General features: G+C 44.6%; 1 protein-coding gene across 13 annotated transcripts in view; it reads left to right on the forward strand.

The window, feature by feature from the left end:
• The window catches only part of LOC110523526 (RIMS-binding protein 2), a 74,366-nt gene that overhangs the window by 39,824 nt on the left and 12,511 nt on the right, over positions 1 to 22,031 (forward strand). For 5 of the 13 annotated variants that reach the window (XM_036977167.2, XM_090234374.1, XM_036977170.2 and 2 more), the window contains exons 2-11: positions 5,141 to 5,230; positions 9,806 to 9,928; positions 12,637 to 12,741; positions 13,954 to 14,004; positions 16,138 to 16,342; positions 17,366 to 17,511; positions 18,789 to 18,868; positions 19,108 to 19,217; positions 20,678 to 21,493; positions 21,654 to 21,677. In XM_036977167.2, the coding sequence (XP_036833062.2) occupies positions 12,640 to 12,741; positions 13,954 to 14,004; positions 16,138 to 16,342; positions 17,366 to 17,511; positions 18,789 to 18,868; positions 19,108 to 19,217; positions 20,678 to 21,493; positions 21,654 to 21,677 (1,534 nt within the window). In that variant the 5' untranslated portion in view covers positions 5,141 to 5,230; positions 9,806 to 9,928; positions 12,637 to 12,639. Of the gene's footprint in view, positions 1 to 5,140; positions 5,231 to 8,339; positions 8,423 to 9,805; positions 9,929 to 12,636; positions 12,742 to 13,953; positions 14,005 to 16,137; positions 16,343 to 17,365; positions 17,512 to 18,788; positions 18,869 to 19,107; positions 19,218 to 20,677; positions 21,494 to 21,653; positions 21,678 to 22,031 lie in introns of those variants that run through there. The other 8 variants (XM_036977169.2, XM_090234369.1, XM_090234368.1 and 5 more) reach the window with 4 other exon arrangements.

Below are 22,031 nucleotides of genomic sequence, written 5' to 3' on the forward strand. Positions count from 1 at the left end.
AACCCTTCAGCTGACAGTTCCAGGCTCCCCCAGACACTATAACCCTGGAGGAGCTCTCGCTGTCCTCTCTTATCTCCACATACATTCCTTTCTTCCTAGGTACATGCCATGTAACCCCTTCCTAATGAACAAACATTATTTAATACTACAAGAAAGACAGGGTAGAATTCTTGCCAGTTATAGTGCAGTATACCTCATTTAGTCATTATTGATAAAAAAATCCCATAATACCTTTCAGGTTATGTCGATGTAGGACTAGTTTTACTGTGAATATAGATACTTTTGTACCTGTTTCCCCAGCATCTTCACAAGGTCTTTTGCTGTTGTTCTGGGATTGATTAGCACTTTTCGCACCAAAGTACATTCATCTCTAGGAGACAGAACGTGTCTCCTTCCTGAGCGGTGTGACAGTTGCGTGGTCCCATAGTGTTTATACTTGTGTACTATTGTTTTTTACAGATGAACGTGGTACCTTCAGGTATTTGGAAATTGCTCCCAAGGATGAACCAGACTTGTTGAGGTCTTGGCTGATTTCTTTTGATTTTTCCATGATGTCAAGCAAAGAGGCACTGAGTTTGAAGGTAGGCCTTGAAATACATCCACAGGTACACCTCCAATTGACTCAAATAATGTCAATTAGCCTATCAGAAGTTTCTAAAGCCACGACATAAACAATTGATGGAAAAATTACTTGTCATGCACAAAGTAGATGTCCTAACCGACTTGCCAAAACTATAGTTTGTTAACAAGAAATTTGTGGAGTGGTTGGAAAACGAGTTTTAATAATCTTAGGGATAAGATTTCCATTGAAACAGGAGGGAGCGAAATTCAAATAAATGATCGTAACATTAAACATTCATGAACATACAAGTATCGTATATCATTTAAAATCTTAAATTCATGTTAATCTAACTGCGTTGTCCGATTTACAATAGGCTTTACGGCGAAAGAATACCATGCGATTGTTTGAGGATGGCGCCCCAAATCAACATATTTTTCAACCAGCACAGGCTTCATAAAATCAAAAATAGCGATTAAATAAATCAAATCAAATCAAATGTATTTATATAGCCCTTCGTACATCAGCTGATATCTCAAAGTGCTGTACAGAAACCCAGCCTAAAACCCCAAACAGCAAGCAATGCAGGTGTAGAAGCACGGTGGCTAGGAAAAACTCCCTAGAAAGGCCAAAACCTAGGAAGAAACCTAGAGAAGAACCAGGCTATGTGGGGTGGCCAGTCCTCTTCTGGCTGTGCCGGGTGGAGATTATAACAGAACATGGCCAAGATGTTCAAATGTTCATAAATGACCAGCATGGTCAAATAATAATAAGGCAGAACAGTTGAAACTGTAGCAGCAGCACGGTCAGGTGGACTGGGGACAGCAAGGAGTCATCATGTCAGGTAGTCCTGGGGCATGGTCCTAGGGCTCAGGTCAGTTGAAACTGGAGCAGCAGCACGGCCAGGTGGACTGGGGACAGCAAGGAGTCATCATGTCAGGTAGTCCTGGGGCATGGTCCTAGGGCTCAGGTCCTCTGAGAGAGAGAAAGAAAGAGAGAAGGAGAGAATTAGAGAATGCACACTTAGATTCACACAGGACACCGAATAGGACAGGAGAAGTCCTCCAGGCAACCCAGACAGGATGACCACATCAGTGAATCAACCCACTCAGGTGACGTACCCCCTCCAGGGACGGCATGAGAGAGCCCCAGTAAGCCAGTGACTCAGCCCCTGTAATAGGGTTAGAGGCAAAGAATCCCAGTGGAAAGAGGGGAACCGGCCAGGCAGAGACAGCAAGGGCGGTTCGTTGCTCCAGAGCCTTTCCGTTCACCTTCCCACTCCTGGGCCAGACTACACTCAATCATATGACCCACTGAAGAGATGAGTCTTCAGTAAAGACTTAAAGGTTGAGACCGAGTTTGCGTCTCTGACATGGGTAGGCAGACCGTTCCATAAAAATGGAGCTCTATAGGAGAAAGCCCTGCCTCCAGCTGTTTGCTTAGAAATTCTAGGGACAATTAGGAGGCCTGCGTCTTGTGACCGTAGCGTACGTGTAGGTATGTACGGCAGGACCAAATCAGAGAGATAGGTAGGAGCAAGCCCATGTAATGCTTTGTAGGTTAGCAGTAAAACCTTGAAATCAGCCCTTGCTTTAACAGGAAGCCAGTGTAGAGAGGCTAGCACTGGAGTAATATGATCACATTTTTTGGTTCTAGGCAGGATTCTAGCAGCCATATTTAGCACTAACTGAAGTTTATTTAGTGCTTTATCCGGGTAGCCGGAAAGTAGAGCATTGCAGTAATCTAACCTAGAAGTGACAAAAGCATGGATGAATTTTTCTGCATCATTTTTGGACAGAAAGTTTCTGATTTTTGCAATGTTACGTAGATGGAAAAAAGCTGTCCTTGAAATGGTCTTGATATGTTCTTCAAAAGAGAGATCAGGGTCCAGAGTAACGCCGAGGTCCTTCACAGTTTTATTTGAGATGACTGTACAACCATTAAGATTAATTGTCAGATTCAACAGAAGATCTCTTTGTTTCTTGGGACCTAGAACAAGCATCTCTGTTTTGTCCGAGTTTAAAAGTAGAAAGTTTGCAGCCATCCACTTCCTTATGTCTGAAACACATGCTTCTAGCAAGGGCAATTTTGGGGCTTCACCATGTTTCATTGAAATGTACAGCTGTGTGTCATCCGCATAGCAGTGAAAGTTAACATTATGTTTTCGAATAACATCCCCAAGAGGTAAAATATATAGTGAAAACAATAGTGGTCCTAAAACGGAACCTTGAGGAACACCGAAATTTACAGTTGATTTGTCAGAGGACAAACCATTCACAGAGACAAACTGATATCTTTCCGACAGATAGGATCTAAACCAGGCCAGAACTTGTCCGTGTAGACCAATTTGGGTTTCCAATCTCTCCAAAAGAATGTGGTGATCGATGATATCAAAAGCAGCACTAAGGTCTAGGAGCACGAGGACAGATGCAGAGCCTCGGTCCGATGCCATTAAAATGTAATTTACCACCTTCACAAGTGCCGTCTCAGTGCTATGATGGGGTCTAAAACCAGACTGAAGCATTTCATATACATTGTTTGTCTTTAGGAAGGCAGTGAGTTGCTGCGCAACAGCCTTTTCTAAAATTCTTGAGAGGAATGGAAGATTCGATATAGGCCGATAGTTTTTTATATTTTCTGGGTCAAGGTTTGGCTTTTTCAAGAGAGGCTTTATTACTGCCACTTTTAGTGAGTTTGGTACACATCCGGTGGATAGAGAGCCGTTTCACTTTCTTTTGAAGATCTTCCTCTGTTTGCAATCCTAAGGGTCCCAGCTACAACACTTTTCTAAAAACAAGCCTGAAAACTTGAATAAATACTGTTGACATCTAGTGGAAGCCATCGGAATTGCAATTTGGGAGACTTAATTACATCAGAAGAGAGAGCCTGGGACCTAAAAAAAAAATTATGTTTGGTTTTTCTTCCGATTTTCACCTGCCATATCAATTCTGTTATAGTCTCAGACATTAGTTTAACCGTTTTAGAAACTTCAAAGTCTTTTCTGTCCAATGCTACCAATTATATGCATATCCTGGCTTCTGGTCCTGAGTAACAGGAAACTAGACCCTATTCCAAACAAGTTTTAATGACTCCAACCTAAGTGTATGTTAACTTCCGACTTCAACTGTATATATATTTCTATCACCCCCCCCCCCCCCCCTCACTCTCTTCTCTAGTCTCTCCCCCCTCAATTCTGTCTGTGTGTGACAAACAGTGGTGTTGACACAGAGTCCATGTTCAGTCCTCTCAGGGCTGAGGCACAAAGTGGATCTGGCACCTGAAGTGCACTAACATCAGGATTAGCCACGTAGGAGAGGTGTCTCCACAGCCAGTGGGTGGTACAGTACAGTAGATTACAATGTAGGGAGAGAGGAAGGGATGGGGAGAATGTGTTACACAATCAGATTAGGAATGCACCCCCCATACACACCGCTCTGTGCCGGCACCTTAACATCTACACATACACTCCGGCGCACACACACGCTTACGCACTCACATTGGCAGTCTATTGTTTATTGAGTCCCTCCATATGTGCAGACAATTTGATGATAGGGAGCCTGCTGAGCCTACAAATCCTCCATCCACCCTGGGTCTAGAGCTGGCATCCACCCTTACGGCACTCTGTCTCTTCGTCTCTCTCTCACTCTCTCTCTCTCTGTCTTCCTCTCTCTCTCTCTCTCTCTCTCTCTCTCTCTCTCTCTCTCTCTCTCCTCTCTCTCGCTGTATCTCTGTTCAGGACTTAAGCCTGTTACATAATAGTATTAAAGCAGGAATCACTTCACACCTCCACTCTGTGAGATTTGGCATTATCCTCCCCAGATCTGGCAGAGGGAAGACCGCCTCTCAACTCCTTTGTGACAAATGGCACCCCATTCCCAATGTAGTGCACTAATTTTGACCAGGGCCATAGAGGCATTTGGGATGCACATATTGAGCAGAGTTGATCATCAACATGAGGTTGACTACACTATCATACGCTGATTAATCTCCTGGATCATTGGAGATCTCAAGGCGGCACTGTTAATGGTGTTGGCCTCACTAAATAGAGGGTGGCAACGTGCAGCTGTGTATTCTGCCTTCTAGATCAGTGGTTCTCAATCCTGGTCCCGGGGACACATTTTAGTTTTTGCCCTAGCTCTACACACCTGATTCAAAACATCAAAGCCTGCTTTCTTGTCAGCGGTGTAGTGCTAGGACTAAAACAATAATGTGCAACCCCTTGGGTCTCCAGCACCAGGATTGAGAACCACAGTTGTAGATAACGGAGGGGTTTTGTGTACTGATGAACCACTTCGGCCCACACAAGGTACGACAACCTGCGATGAATTGTTTAACTACACATTTGCAGGTGGAGTTACTGTACAACGTGCATTGTAGCTCATTGCAGCCTATTGCTGTCCTGTACACACTATTATAATGCACCGATATCACCATTCAATGTACTGTCACATTGAGACTAATTATTATTAATTCCCTACCTCTTTCTGTCTATCTATCTATCTGTCTCTCTCTCTCTCTCTCTCTCTCTCTGTGTCTTTCTCCTGCATCTATTCTGCCCCCTTCCTCTCTTTCCCTCCACAGAAGACTCAGCCTTTGGATGCGTTGCAGGAGAAAAATCGCCTGATCCTTGAGTTGTCCACCAACAGCTTGAAGGCATCCAAATATGACCAGGTAGGTAAAAGGTAGTGTACTACTGTATAGAGAATAGGGTACCATTTGGGACCTAGCCTCAACCTCATCATATAGCTCAGCCCAGTACTGTGCTTATATCACTTGATCAATGGGCAGATATCATATTGGCCTAGCAGAGCCCCAGGGGTGTCTCTCACAGAGGAGGCTCTACATTACACTAACTAATGGAATCTGTGATCCATCTCTGATAGATCGATATCCACTGAAAGCCCCTTGCACAATTTCACTCTGTCTCCATAAGGAGATGATGCTTGTTGTGGTTAAGTGGAATTGTATACATTAGATGAGGAGTGTATTGTGTATCATGGATGCTGGGACATTTGTTAGATGTAACAGAATGTGCTAGACAGTGATAATAGACAGGCTACCATATGGACGTTGTAGAGTTTTGGAGTTGAAGTGCGTTCCCCATGGAGGTGGAGAGGCCATGCTCATAGCACATAGGCCAGTCATAATGTCATTGCCCACACTAAAGACTACTCTCTAAACACTGTTATCTGGGAAACAAAACCAAGACACCAAAATGACACAAACATCACAACATCACTTCCCAGCCTCTGTGTGTGTAAATCTATCTCAACCCTATCCAGCAGGCCCCCAGACGCAGACGGACGCGCGCACACACACACAAACACACACACAGACTGGGAGTGTGAGTGAGTGACTGTCTGTGGCAGGGGGGGCGGCTAGCGCTAATGGTGTCACTTTCACGGGGCCAGCTTTGACACGTGTCCAGAGAACAGAACAGCTTGGCACTTTGCTCCATCCTAATCCCCTCTCCGGCTCCTCACGTATTCCACCCGCATGCCACGGCCAACAGAAAGGAGCCATCTGTCAGACTTTGAAATGAAATAGAGGGGGGGCAGAGTAGTGCCGTGCCCAGGTACCTGAGCCTGGGTTTGACGCTACTACCTGAGAGGACATGGTTAGCATTAGCATCAGAGTCAGTGCAGAAAGGAAGAGTTAGCGTAGCGCCGCGCGCTAGCCGAGGTGCTCACCTCTCACCTTCTGGGTGTGAATAAGATTGTGGAGACTCAGTAAATAACATGGGAGAGAGAAAGGCGCCTCTGTCTACCCCTCGCATCAGAGGGGCGATTTCTCAAAGCAGATGACGTAAGATCGATGGGAGATGCGAGCAGAGCGGCCTTCCAATATCAGAGAGGGCGGGAGGGGGCATATGAGTGAATGAGTGCTGAGAGGAATGTGCCAGGGCTGTCTGGTTGATGGGAGGGAAGGCGAGGGACTCGTTGCTGTGGGTGATTTAAGCCAATCAGTCGGGTGTTTGTCGTTATCATTTTCTCTTCATGGTCGATCCCCTCATGATCCCCAGATGAACATTAACTGACCCTGTGTAGAGAAAGGATTGTATCACATCTAGGTGCAGTTGTCAGAATACTGGAATTATGGAGAGATATATAATAGATTCAACTTTATATCAGAACAGAGGATCTTGTCGCAATCTTTACCCACAACCCAAAATGATCATGGATTATTTCATTTGAGGGTATGGCTGAAAATATTTGTTTCAGAAAACAAGTACAACATTGTGAATAACTGGTGCGGTACGATTTCATGGGGTTCACAAGTTACCTTGAACGAGCTGATCCGAACGAGCTGATCCAATTATATCCAATTATATTAAATGTTATATTCCCCCCTGGGAAATATAACATTTACATAAGTATTCAGACCCTTTACTCAGTACTTTGTTGAAGCACCTTTGGCAGCGATTACAGCCTCGAGGCTTCTTGGGTATGACGCTACAAGCTTGGTCTATACGGATTTTTCCATTCTTCTCTACAGATCCTCTCAAGCTCTGTCAGGTTGGATGGGGAGCGTTGCTACACAGGTATTATCAGGTCTCTCCAGAGATGTTCGATTGGGTTCAAGTTCAGGCTCAGACTGGGCCACTCAAGGGCATTCAGACACGAAGCCACTCCAGCGTTGTCTTGGCTGTGTGCTTAGGGTCATTGTCGTGTTGGAAGGTGAACCTTCGCCCCAGTCTGAGTTCCTGAGCACTCTGGAGCAAGTTTTCATCAAGGATCTCTCTGTTCTTTGCACTGTTCATCTTTGCCTTTCCCAGTCCCTTCCGCAAAAAAACATCCCCACAGCATGATTCTGCCACCACCATGCTTCCCCGTAGGGATGGTGCCATGTTTCCTCCAGATGTGACTCTTGGCATTCAGGCCAAAGAGTTCAATCTTGCTTCTCATGGTCTGTGAGTCTTTAGGAAAACTACAAGCGGAAGGTCATTTGCCATTTTACTAAGGATTGGCTTCCGTCTGGCCACTCTACCATAAAGGCCTGATTGGTGGAGTGCTGCAGAGACGGTTGTCCTTCTGGAAGGTTCTCCCATCTCCACAGAGGAACTCTGGAGCTCTATCAGAGTGACTATCAGGTTATTGGTCACCTCCCTGACCAAGGCCCTTGTCCCTCAATTGCTGAGTTTGGCTTGGTGGCCAGCTCTAGGAAGAGTCTTGGTGGTTCCCATCTTCTTCCATTTTTTTTTACCTTTATTTAACTAGGCAAGTCAGTTAAGAACATATTCCTATTTTCAATGACAGCCTAGGAACAGTGGGTTAACTGCCTTGTTCAGGGGCAGAACGACAGATGTTTATCTTGTCAGCTCTGGGATTTGATCCTGCAACCTTTCAGTTACTAGACCAAAGCTCTAACCACTACCTGCCACCCCAAATGTTAAGAAATGAAGATTGATGGAGGCCACTGTGCTCTTGGGGACCTTCAATTCTGCAGAAATGTTTTGGTACCCTTCCTCAGATCTGTGACTCGACCTTATACAGACAGGTGTGTGCCTTTCCAAATAATGTCAAATCAATTGAATTTACCACAGGTGGACTCTAATTTAGTTGTAGAAACATCTCAAGGATGAACAATGGAAACATAATCCATCTGAGCTCAATTTCAAGTCTCATAGCAAAGGGTCTGAATACCTACTACGTAAGTAAGATATTTCTGTTTTTTTATTTTAAAAACATTTGCAAACATTTCTAAAAACATTTTTATATTTGTCATTATGGGGTATTGTGTGTAGATTGCTGAGGAGTTTTTTTTATTCAATCAATTTCAGAATAAAGCTGTAATTTAACAAGATGTGGAAAAAGTCAAGGGGTCTGAATACTTTCTGAAGGCACTGCAAATGAAAAGGGACAGGTAAATTGATGGAAGAACAAAAAAATTGTTTTCTCTTCTCACTCACTCCATATACACTACACTACTACACTACAAAAGTATGTGGACACCTGCTTGTCGAACATCTCATTCCAACATCTTGTTCATTAATATGGAGTTGGTCACACCTTTGCTGCTATAACAGTCTCCACTCTTCTGGGAAGGTGTTCCGCTAGATGTTGGAACATTGCTGCGGGGCTTGATTCCATTCAGCCGGAAGAGCATTAGTGAGGTCAGGCACTGATGTTGGGCGATTAGGCCCGGTTCGCAGTCGTTGTTAAAATTCATCCCAAAGGTGTTCAATGGGGTTCAGGTCAGGGCTCTGTGCAGGCCGGTCAAGTTATTCCACAGCAATCTTGACAAACCCTTTCTGTATGGACCTCGCGTTGTGCACAGGGGCATTGTCGTGCTGAAACAGGAAAGGAACTTGACTGGCCTGCACAGAGCCCTGCATGAGCCACAAAGTCGGAAGCACAGAATCATCGAAATCAAATTTTATTTGTCAGAAACACATGCTTAGCAGATGTTAATGCCAGTGTAGCAAAATGTTTGTTCTTCTAGTTCCAACAGTACAGTAATATCTAACATGTAAATTACATTTAGAATGTCATTGTATGCTGTAGCGTTGATATTTCCCTTCACTGGATCCAAGAAGCCTAGCCTGAACCATGAAAAACAGCTCCAGACCATTATTCCTATTCCACCAAACTTTACAGTTGGCACTAAGCATTAGGGCTGGTAGTGTTCTCCTGGCATCCACCAAACCCAGAAATGTCCATCGGACTGCCAGCTGGTGAAGTGTGATTCATCACTCCAAAGAACGCGTTTCCACTGCTCCAGAGTCCTATGGCAGCGAGATTTACACCCCTCCAGCCGACGCTTGGCATTGCGCATGGTGATCTTAGGCTTTTGTGCACGGCTGCACGGCCATGCGAACCCATTTCATGAAGCTCTTGACGAACAGTTCCTGTGCTGAAGTTGCATCCAGAGGCAGTTTGGAACTCGGTAGTGAGTGTTGTAACCAAGGTCATACGATGTTTACGAGCCGTTGTTGCTCCTAGACATTTCAGCATCACACAATAACAGCACTTATAGTTGAGGGGCAGAAATCTTATGAACCGACTTGTTAGAAAGGTGGCATTCTATGACGGTGCCAAGATGATCGTCACTGAGCGCTTCAGTACGGGCCATTCTACTGCCAATGTTTTCCTAAGGAGATTTCATGGCTGTGTGCTCAGTCTTAAATAGCTGAATCCACTAATTTGAAGGGGTGTCCACATACTTTTGGCCCTGTAGTGTATATTCCTTCACCCTGACTCACTCTTGCCCTTACTTGATTTCTGTCTTTATTTTATTTTTCTCTAGGTAAGGTCAGACTATGAGCAGCTCGGACACACCTACAGTGCTGTGAGTTAGGAGAGAGACTTAGCCCAACAGGAGAGGAAACGGCTCCAAGGCAAACTGGAGAACCTCGAGCAGGTCCTCAAGGTGAGAATCCATCCGTCCGTCCATCCATCCATCAGTCCTAGCTCTCCTGCATTCACTGCTACTGTTTTTTCAACTCAACAGTAAGCTCTGTCAGCCAATCATGAGATATGAATTAAACGTCAGAGATAGGGTACTATAAGACCTTTGCAATCTGATTGGGTTAGGTTAAGGTGAAGCTAGATCACTAGATCAATATTTTCTGGAAACCCGATTGGACAATTGCATATATCTACAAAGTCTATCCTATGAGTTATAGAATACATATTACTTCCCAATAAAAGTATGTGAGTTTTGTCATTTGTTTTGCAGGAAACTCTTTTTCATTAGACTCTTGTATGCCAATAGCAATCAGCAGCAGTCTCATAGCAGTGTGAAATATACTCTCATTGCAAATCACTGCTTCCCTCCATGCAATATTGATTGTCTGTTTGTAAGGCTATATTTGAGAGAAAAATGTACCCATCTGAGGAAATTGACTCCTGCTCCTAAAAAATAAAAGAAGTGTGTGTTACTTTCTCATTGCCTATTGATTTGGACGGATGTGGAGATTGCATGTTGGAGAATATTATGGAGAGAGATGAGGATGGAGAAAGCAGAGAAAGACTGAAAAGGGAGAAGGAAAAAAATATGAGTGAGAGATTTCCTGAAGTGGAGCACTCTCCTTCGTTTCCAGTGTGTTCAATGTTTCAGGGATAATAGTTTGTACTTTTTCACCATTGCATAACCATGTTACCAAGATTGTGCTATACCTCAGAATTTCAGAGAGAGATATTCACTGACATAATATTGCCATAAAGTTGGCTAATCTGAATAAGTGGAGTCTTAAACTGAGAAGTTGAGGATGATGACGATGACGATGACGATAACGATACCGATGACGACGATTATAAGAATCAGTTAGCTGTGGGCTAGCGTCTGATCCCTGTGTATGAGAGCCAGAGGTCTATCGGGCCAGTCCGTTTTGGAGCTCTTGAATGACCACAACCACATCTGACAGAGTGAGCCTAGTGACAGTCCCTCGGTCACTGGAATCTCCTGGGTCTCCAGCAGAGCTTAAGACTCCTCTGTGATTATGCAAAGCAGTGCCTGCTCAGGACACCTCTGAGCATCTCTGGGGAGAAAGAAGCTTTCCTTCTCCCAGAGAGAAAAAGATGAATGTCAGAGTTTATAAGCTGCTTTATGTTTTTAAGCTCCAAGAAACATCTTATGGACTCCAAGTCCTACCACTGGCAGCTGCTCTTAACTCTGGGGATGCAGTCATAATTACTCATTTGGGAGTGGGTGACTATACACTGAGTGTACAAAATGTTAGGAACAGTTTCCTAATATTGAGTTGCACCCCCTTTTAGCCCTCAGAACATGCTCAATTCATTGGGGCATGGACTCTACAAATTGTCGAAAGCATTCCACAGGGATGCTGGCCCATGTGGACTCCAATGCTTCCCACAGTTGTTTCAAGTTGGCTGGATGTCCTTTGGGTGGTGGTGAAGCATTCTTGATACATACAGAAATCTGTTGAGCGTGAAAAACCCAGCAGCATTGCAGTTCTTGACAGACTCAAACTGGTGCGCCTGGCGCAGGTGTTCCTAATATTGTGTACACTCAGTGTATGTGATTGATCACAAGAATCAGTGAGTCGGACTTGATATGGCGTCAATAGAGATAGACAAACTTCATACCCTTTGAATGGAAAACGACAGCATTCTTGTTGCTTTGACTTTTTATGTATTCATCTGGTATTATGGGTGCTGTAAAAGTGTTTGGACTGTGTTGTAACCATTAAAGACATAGTTACCGCACTATGACCATGTATTGACCATGTTGTTACCTGGTCTCCCCAGCATATAAACATGTATTGACTGTGTTGTTTGTGACCTGGTCTCCCGAGCATATCAACATGTATTGACCATGTTGTGACCTGGTCTCCCGAGCATATGAACATGTATTGACTGTGTTGTTTGTGACCTGGTCTCCCCAGCATATCAACATGTATTGACCATGTTGTGACCTGGTCTCCCCAGCATATAAACATGTATTGACTGTGTTGTTTGTGACCTGGTCTCCCGAGCATATCAACATGTATTGACCATGTTGTGACCTGGTCTCCCCAGCATATAAACATGTATTGACTGTGTTGTTTGTGACCTGGTCTCCCGAGCATATCAACATGTATTGACCATGTTGTGACCTGGTCTCCCCAGCATATAAACATGTATTGACTGTGTTGTTTGTGACCTGGTCTCCCGAGCATATCAACATGTATTGACCATGTTGTGACCTGGTCTCCCGAGCATATCAACATGTATTGACCATGTTGTTACCTGGTCTCCCCAGCATATAAACATGTATTGACTGTGTTGTTTGTGACCTGGTCTCCCGAGCATATCAACATGTATTGACCATGTTGTGACCTGGTCTCCCGAGCATATGAACATGTATTGACTGTGTTGTTTGTGACCTGGTCTCCCCAGCATATAAACATGTATTGACTGTGTTGTTTGTGAGCTGGTCTCCCGAGCATATGAACATGTATTGACTGTGTTGTTTGTGAGCTGGTCTCCCGAGCATATGAACATGTATTGACTGTGTTGTTTGTGACCTGGTCTCCCCAGCATATAAACATGTCTTGACTGCGTTGTTTGTGACCTGGTCTCCCCAGCATATAAACATGTCTTGACTGTGTTGTTTTTGTGTCCTGGTCTCCCCAGCATATGCGAGAGGCTGCTGAGAGGAGGCAGCAGTTGGATGAAGAGCATGAGCAGGCCCTGGCTGCCCTCACCTCCAAGCAGCAGAAGATCCACCTTCTGCATAAGGTAAGCCCATAACACCCCACCTCGCCTCCGCCCTCTACTCCAACCATCACCACAGTGGTCACTAAAGACAATGCATTATGATAACAGTGGTCAAGTATGTGTGCATTTATTAGAGAGACTAGTATTGTGCAACTACTATGCAATGTTCCCCCAAACACTGTAACTCATGACTCATGAAAAACAACAACATTCTACCATAGTGAGCGTTCTGCATGTGTCTGCTCTAGCACTGACAGTTCCTCTTGAGTTGTTTTTCAACTCAGCCTGTGGATATGAAATATGATGGGGATGTAAAAGGGGCCATATAATCAGTAGTCTCCTGTGATTGTGTGTCTGTCTGCATTGGCAGCAGTAATCTGAGCTCCTAGAGAGCTGTGTGAATCCCTGTGTGTTCTGTTTAGAGAGGAGCTATGACAGACATAGCAATTAGTGCAGACCGCAAGCACAGCACAGCACAGATCAGACTCCCCAGAGACACTGCCTAAAGTTAACCAAGCACTTCACTTTAGGGAGACGGAGAGGGAATGCATGTGTGATTGTGTTTGTGTGTGTGTGTGTTATTGGGAGTTGAATGAGGATGTTTGCTTTTGAGTATTGGTGTGTGTTTGTCGGTGTGCACGCCTATCTGCATTTCAATCGGCGAGTTTGTATGCATCTGCCTCAGCGTGCTCATTTGAGGCCTCGTCCTTTGTCTGTTTTGTCCTTTACCTAATCTATTGCGCTGTGATTCCATTTAATTACCAATCGCACAGATGATATATCACTTGAGTAGAACAGCATTTCGTCCTTCTAGATATCAAAGCCAATCTGGATGAAACAGCTTGATATTATGAGGCTTTTCCGATGCACCTTAGTTGCAGGTTTTTAAATTGGAAGTCATAGCACCCTTTCCATTTCGCCTAGTCTCCCCTGTCCTCAGATACCCCACAGCTGTGAGGCATTCATTGCCTTTGTACTGTGAACTTGTCTCTTTAAGACTATTTCTCCTGCTCATGCTGTGCAGAGCTGACACCACTGAGGGTTCTGCATGTGTCTGCTCTTGTGCTGACAGTTCCTCTTCAGTTGTTGTTCAACTCAGACTGTCTCTTCTATGTCTGCAGTGTACCAAGAGCTGTGCCAAGTGTACGCTTGATGTATTACTGACAGAGAAAGAATGTGCAGTGCTCACTGTGTCACCTGTAGGTCCTATATAACTGTGTTTGTGTTCTCCAGGCTCAGGTTGAAGCTGAGAGAGAGCATGAGGGAGCGGTCCACCTGTTAGAGGTAAGTGGACATGGAGGTCCAGTGGGCAAGGTGAGGATGGCTTCTGTGGCTGTTTTCAAAATGGTTGTCAATTGACTGATACATGTGGTTTTGTTTGTGTATTCAAGACACATTGATGCATAAGAAAAATACCTTGTTTTAAATGCACCAAATCCATATTGCCTTTCATGAAAAGCTAGAGTTTTGTGGTAAGCCTGGTTAATCCCAGGTGATACTCTATACTGTATTTGCATTGCTTTTGGAGGCGTTTGTTGAGTGGGGAGCTAAGCACTGATGAGCGTGGAATACCCAGAGAGTTGGGTCCGCAAAACCTCAACCTGCCCATAACTCTTTCTTTTACGACTCAGTTAGACCGCTGAACTCTGCCATTGCTCAGGCTAAGATCAGAAGCTCTTATCCCAGCCACGGCACTAATGGCTCTGGAGAAACCTCTTTTACAGAAAAATCAACAGGAGTTCAGGGGGCAACCATCCAGATGATGAAATATCTACAGTGCAGAGGAGCTGCATTAGGACTGGCGCTGTGCACAGAGAACTCCAACAGCGTGTTCAGTTAACCTAGAGAGGAGATGGCTCTAAGATGAACTAGACATAATGTTCATTTCCATAATTTCTAGTTTTCAGCACTGTCTTGGTTATGATTTGGGGTGTTTTCTTTTAGAATATTCATTGTACATGATCTTCCCCATAGGGGACTCGTCAAACCTACTTGTTTTGTAATGGTTCTCTTTTCTAATTAATTGACATGATTTTGCATGGATTACTGTATTACATATGCATTGATTGCATACGGTGTAACAGCTTGATTTGGGTGTTTGTTTTCTTTCATCTTTATTCAATGTCATTGTGTGTTTCTATGTGTTTCTTCTGTGTCTGAACAGAACCATTTGGACAGAATGCAGATAATTATGTGTCCCACCCTGAAACATCTAGTTACACAGTGTTCATCATCTCCATGGTCATTTCCGTCCTATAGCCTTTCAAAAGTCTCAGTGAATCACTTGGGCTCTAATTCACATCAGTGCATATGTTATGGTAATTAGGCAATCATACATATGCTAAAATTGAACTAGATTGAATTATATTAGTTGAACAGAGCCTGTGTTGGTACTGGATCACACTATAGATCCTCTTCTGCCTCCTCTGTACTGCAGTCCAAAATTGTGTCCCAAATGGCACTCTATTCCCTATATAGTGCACTACTTATGACCAGGACCTTTAGGGCTCTGGTCAGAGGTAGTGCACTGTATGGTAGTAGTGCACTATATAGGGAATAGAGTGCCATTTTGAACACCTTCCAGATGTTCTGGAACATCTAAACACATTTGATTTCCTTGTTTCCGTTTGAAAACGATGGCTGTTCATTCATCCTCAGTTGTTGTATCTCAGCCCATCTTGCAGCCCAGTGTTCTGACTCTGAAAAATCTAGTTTTATTGCTGGGTAAAACCAACTTTCCCCTTGGCTAGGACCCTGGCTTGTCTTATCTCTTACCCAGCAAGCCATGGGGTTTGAGCCTTCTAGCTTTCAGAGAAAACCCAACGGTTGTTAACTCAAGGCTCTAATCATTGTCTCGGAGCTGCTTAGATAATGTCTTTAATGTACATACTTTTATAAGCCTCTTCACAGTGCTTGGCTTTGGTTATCAAAGTGTATCAGTATTACACAGCCTCTTCCATATACTGTACATTGATTACTTGGCAGGCAGTGTTGTTGATATGAAATGGCTCTTTTGGGATCCCGTGCGGTAATTGGTTCGGCTTGCGATCTGCAGCACCAGATAAGGATTTAAGCCATTGATTAGTTGAACTCATAGTCATGTAGAGGTATATTATGTACATTTTATTAACATAAAACATGCATTGCTTTGTAATAGATCCCTTGTGGCTCAGTTGGTAGAGCATGGCGCTTGCAACGCCAGGGTTGTGGGTTTGATTCCTACGGGGGACCAGTATGAAAATGTATGTAAGTTGCTCTGGATAAGAGCGTCTGATAAATGACTAAAATATAAATGTAATACAGTGTATCTATCCCCTTCTAAAGATTTGCTACATAGGAACACAGAAACATTCCTTCCATTGATTGATTCCGTCTCTCTCTCTCCTCCCCTCTATATCACATCATTGTCCACGGAAGGACAAGGTTCGCGACCTGGAGCAGAAATGCAGGTCACAGACTAAACAGTTTGGCCATTTGTCCAAGAGCCTGGAAGATTTCCGTCTGGAGGCGGATACTGTGGACATCTTCAGCACTGATTCTTTCTCCAAACAAAAAACTCCCCTTTCCCTGGAAAATAAACTCTCCCAAATCCTCAACGGACTGGCAGTGAAGGCAGGGAAAGGTGAGAGCTCCCAACCCTGCCCTCTGTAAGAGCATTGTGCAGTCAGAAGACATACATATGAAGCAGAAAAGAGCCTAGCCTTAGAGAGTCATAGTACATGCATCATATCTGGCATTTGTTTCAAACTGTGTATCTCATCAATCAAGACCAGCGGACGGTTCTGAAAGTCTATGTACATAATCTTGTTTGTGCTCCAGTTGAGGCTCTGTCAGACATTATGCATGGGTAATTAATTAATTAAAAATGGAACAAGACAGTAATTTAATCTAGTTATCAAAACATTCACCTTTACTAGAAGCCGGCTGGAGTGACGTTGGGAGAGTTGCAGATAGAGAAGATAAATTGGCAGCTAAACTGGCTGGTGTGAGTAAGGTCCTGATTCTCTCTCAGCCCATCTCGACGAATCTCAGCCCATCTCGACAAATCTGGACCACTGTGGAAATGGGCGAAATGCTGCTATATTCATGATCAATAACACAGCTCATTGATCAGAGGGTTGATATATGACATCTGCTAATGAGAGCCAACACATTAGTATTCTAACCCCACATACTGTAATCTGCCAGCTAATACATACAGCAGAATCAGCAATGCAGATACCACAGATTAGAAGGCTCTGAGATACTGCTCTAGATATCCTCTACTGTCACTTTACTGCAGTGAAAATGCTACTGTATGGTTGTAATCTGGTGGTGTGATGAAACAAATCCAACCACCAATAATTTTATATTTTTGTCTAAAATGTGAAATTACCTAGGTTTGGTGTTGTGTAGGGGTGTGTCAATGAGAACTCTGTGATGGCTGTGTCCTGGTCCCTGTCAGCTGTGTCGTTCGAGAGTGTTAAGCATCAGGGAAATGCATTGCAGATGCGTCAGGCAGAAAGAGCACATCCAGGTCCTGGCCATATACTGTAGAGTGTTTGCTGTGTACTCCCCTGAACAGGAAATCAATAGCTGTACCATGAATGAAAGCAGAAGGAATGACAGATGCTCTTTATTTGGTGTGGAAATCAATGTTTCCCAGGCAATGAGAGCTCGGCAAACACTCCGCTGATATCGAAGTTCCTCCGCCCGCTACAGATCAGAGACAGGCCAGAGCTGCTATCTGTCAATCCCACCACCGTGACAACGAGCTGCCCCAGCAGCCCACAACGGGCGACCCCCTCAGAGGTGGGTAACGCCTCTCTTCTCTTCCCATTCAGAGACAAAGTCTCAAGGCAAAAGCATTAGGGTGTTTTATCTCTGCTCTTACCAAGAGATGGGCTATTCATGGAACAGCTGTATAATAGCACATGACAGCAGTCAGCTGAGCTATAGCGTAAAACCTATGGGTTTAGCACTGGACAGAAACATGACTCTCCAGTGACAACTGTCAGAGAAGTAGAACTACAGAGTTTAACCTCTCTAGCGTCCCACCTGGCCAACATCCAGTGAGATTGCAGAGTGCCAAATTCAAATACAGAAATACTCATTATAATAATTCAGAAAATATACAACTATTTTACATAGGTTTAAAGATGAACTTCTTGTGAATCCAACCACGGTGTAAGATGCTTTACGGTGAAAGCATACCTTACGATTATTTGAGAACATAGCCCAGCAGACAAATCATTACAAACAGTAACCAGCCAAGTAGAAGTTACACAAGTCAGAAATAGAGATAAAATGAATCACTTACCTTTGATAATCTTCAGAAGACATTAATTTATTCAATAAATGTTCCTTTTGTCCGATAAAGTCTCTTTATATCCAAAAATCATTTTGTTCACACGTTTTCTTCAGTAATCCACAGGCTCAAACGCAGTCACAACAGGCAGACAAAAAATAATATCTGTAAAGTTCGTAGAAACATTTCAAACGATGTTCATAATCAATCCTCAGGTTGTTTTTAGCCTAAATAATCGATAATATTTCAACCTGACAATAACGTCGTCAAAATAAAAGGTTAACAAGAAAGTCACTCTCTCGGTTGCGCACATAAAGAAGCTCTGTGACACAGCAGGGTCCACTCATTCAGACTGCTCTTACTCCCTCATTTTTCAGAATAGAAGCCTGAAACAATTTCTAAAGACCGTTGACATCTAGTGGAAGGCATAGGAACTGCAATTTGAGTCCTAAGTCAATGGATACTGTAATTGCATTGAATAGAAAACTACAAACAAACAAAAAATCCTACATTCTGAAAGGATTTTTCTCAGGTTTTCGCCTGCCAAATCAGTTCTGCTATACTCACAGACACTATTTTAACAGTTTTGGAAACGTTAGAGTATTTTCTATCCAAATCTACTAATGCATATCCTATCTTCTGGGCCTGAGTAGAAGGCAGTTTAATTTGGCCACGCTTTTCATCCAAAATGTCAAATGCTGCCCTCTACCCTAGAGAAGTTAAGGGTGGAAGTATTTAGATGCAACTCTATGATTGCTCCTCTGCCCCTGTGTTCCTGCAGATGGAGGATGAGGTCAGCCCTGCGCCCCGGTCCAAGCCTCGCTACACTGGCACGGTCCGTCTCTGCACCGCCCGCTACAGGTGGGACTGTTCAATCTGTCACACAACACCTGGGACAGCTGGATCAGATAGGGCTCTGGTCCAGGGCGTTATGTCAGTGTGAGCAAGCCGCACGTTACACCCTGGACCAGAGTTAGATCACCAAGTACATCAACCTGCAGATCGGAAGCACTCTTTTCTCCATAGAAATATTGTAGTATATCTTGTGGTCAGGAGCACATCAATATGTTGAACTCCCCCTCCTCTCTCTTGTTGTGTAGTTACAACCCTTACGATGGGCCAAACGAGCACCCAGAGGCAGAGCTCCCCCTGGTGGCTGGGAAGTACCTGTACGTGTACGGCACCATGGACGACGACGGTTTCTACCAAGGTGAGAGTGAATCCAGGGCTACTACTTTGACTTTGCTGCTAACTTCTTCGTTGAGGAAAAATGTACTTACTCCAACTGTGATATGTGTTTGTCTCACCTAGCTATCTTAAGATGAATGCACTGACTAAGTCGCTCTGGATAAGAGCATCTGCTAAATGGCTCAAATGTAAATGTACTACTACACACATTCCACACACACACTTCACCACTGGCATCAGTATCAACAGGGCCCGCGTCATATCTAATCTCATTAGACTTATGAAGGCTTTTTCATCCATGGCTACGCTAATCCCCCTAGCATCCCTGGCCCAGACTTCAGCCTGCATCAGCAGCTCTGGTGAGTCATCACTTGCAGCCATGGGCGGTGGTGTTGGTGGTGGTGGGTGAGAATGCCTAGATTTGGTCTAGCTACTGCCTGCCTGGCTGGCTGCATGGAGGAGGAAGTGGTTTGTATTTACCACAGGGATGCTGGTGCTCAGACCAAGCTGTTGTCAAGATGCAGCCTGAGCCATGTAGCTCGACGGCTAATCCAGCAAGGCTCTGATTAGTCACAGACATATCCCTCTGCAGACAGAGAGCTAGGGCCTCCCAGCCTCACTACTGTACTGACTGGAAGGATGACATAGAGAGGGAGAGGGAGAGGACAGTCAGGATCTCTTTGAAAAGCAAGTACAGTACTGATGAGAGAAAGAGGTTGGTGGTTACTAAGTCGCTATTGTGATTTGGGTGCCATTTCAGACACACCCTTTGTTCCATCCACTGTGCAGGAATAGGTTTTTAACCCCCCCCCCCCCCCGTACTTCCTGGAGAAAGTGATGATGGCATCATGGCCCTATCCTTTCTTCTCTGTCAGATCTGAGAGAACAGTCCCTACCATGAGGACGAGCACCACAGGGTCATGTTGTCCTGGGAAAATAGTGCTCAAAACACAGATCACACTTGCATTGAGTCACGAGGGCTCTCGTTATTATTTTCCTTTCTCTTTTTTCACTGATGAGATGGTCTATTTTTAGCTGATGTTAACATTTGCAGCAGGCATCATTAAAGGCTTGAGCGTGCCATAGATTCCCCCTGAGACGGCCGTGTGTGAATGGTATCTATCATCAGGCTACTGTGTGTCAGAACAGAACAGGGTTCCTGGAAGGTGTTACTGTGTCTGACTGAATAATCGCTCAATTAAATCTTCATAGCCAAAAAATCCTGGGTGATACTACATGTTACTCCCAATAGAAATATCAATTTTCTGCTGAACTCGTTTGATCCCTTCTTTACATACCACATTTCCATATAAATATTAATTCCTTTATACATTCTAAAGATCTTTTTTCATGGAATTGTTTGGAATAACGTGTTTGGAGACAAGATTTGTAGAGGAATTTGCAGAAGAGAGATGGTTGTGGGTTTATATTTTGTTGATAATAAAGTAAGCATCTCTCTCTGTCTGTCTCTGTGTGCTCCAGGTGAGCTGCTGGACGGCCAGAGAGGGCTGGTCCCGTCCAACTTTGTGGAGTTTGTCCAAGACAAGGAGAAACCATCCATCCAACTAGGGGACGGAGATGAGGACCTGGGCTCTCTGGACCATATCACACTTGGCCTGATGGGGGTGGATGGAGGGGCCCCTCGGGATGGGCTACTGGGTTCCAGCAACCCCCTGGGCCCCTGCAGCAACGGCACAGGGCCCCTGGACCCTGAGGATCTGGTCGATGACATTGTGCCTTACCCCCGGAGGATCACCCTGATCAAGCAGTTGGCCCGTAGCGTCATTGTGGCCTGGGAGCCCCCCATCGTGCCCCTGGGATGGGGAAAAATCAGCTGCTACAACGTGCTGGTGGATGGTGAGGTGCGTGCCAGCGTGCCCTACGGCGACAGGACCAAGTCGCTGTTGGAGAAGCTGGATCTGGACACGTATACGCACCGCGTGTCCGTGCAGAGTGTGACAGACAGGGGCCTGTCGGACGAGCTGCGCTGCACCCTGATGGTGGGAGCCAACGTGGTGGTGGCGCCATATGGACTGCGGGTGGACGACATCCTGCGTGACTCAGCCGAGCTCTCATGGTTGCCCAGCAACAGTAACTATGGGCACACAGTGTTCCTGGACGGGGCGGAGCATGCAGTGGTGAAGCCGGGGAGGTATAGGCTGCGCTTTGTTAACCTCAAGGCCATGACGGTATACAAGGTGAGGGTGGTGGCCCGGCCACACCAGGTACCATGGCAACTGCTCATGGAACAGAGGGAGAAGAAGGAGGCTGCTGTGGAGTTCTGTACACAAGCTGCTGGTGAGGCCGGTTTAATATTTTCTTAAGTCTAAGTGTTTTGTGTTGTCCATGTTCATATGTCATCTATAATGTTTTCTAGAAAGTTTGGATAAACGTCCATAGATATATAGATGACTCACGTCCTTACGTGTACTATGTTTGTCTGTTATGTTTTGTCCAGGTCCAGGACCATATTCCAGATCAGGTCAGAATGAAGACCAGTTGGGTTATGGTGGTTATGGGAAAAGTAGGAAGTAGCTTTTGATTGGCATGTGCAACTGACACATCGAATGAAAACAAGCTATCAGCACTTTAAAACCTAGGAAACTACTATGAGTAACTTCCTCAGCTTTTCCCTCCCTTTGGCTCAATGCTAATATACCTCATAGATTAAAGTTATGTCCCAAATGGCACCATATTCCTTATATAGTGCACTACCAGAGCCCTGGTCAAAAGTAGTTGACTATATGGGAAATGGGGTTCCATGTGGGATACAACCTAAATATGCTGAAGTAACTCTCTCCCACTCTATCCTTCACTGATTTGACCACATCAGTAT

The sequence above is a fragment of the Oncorhynchus mykiss genome, chromosome 5 (genome assembly GCF_057628025.1).
Source record: "Oncorhynchus mykiss isolate SJ-2025 chromosome 5, ASM5762802v1, whole genome shotgun sequence".
NCBI lineage: Eukaryota > Metazoa > Chordata > Actinopteri > Salmoniformes > Salmonidae > Oncorhynchus > Oncorhynchus mykiss.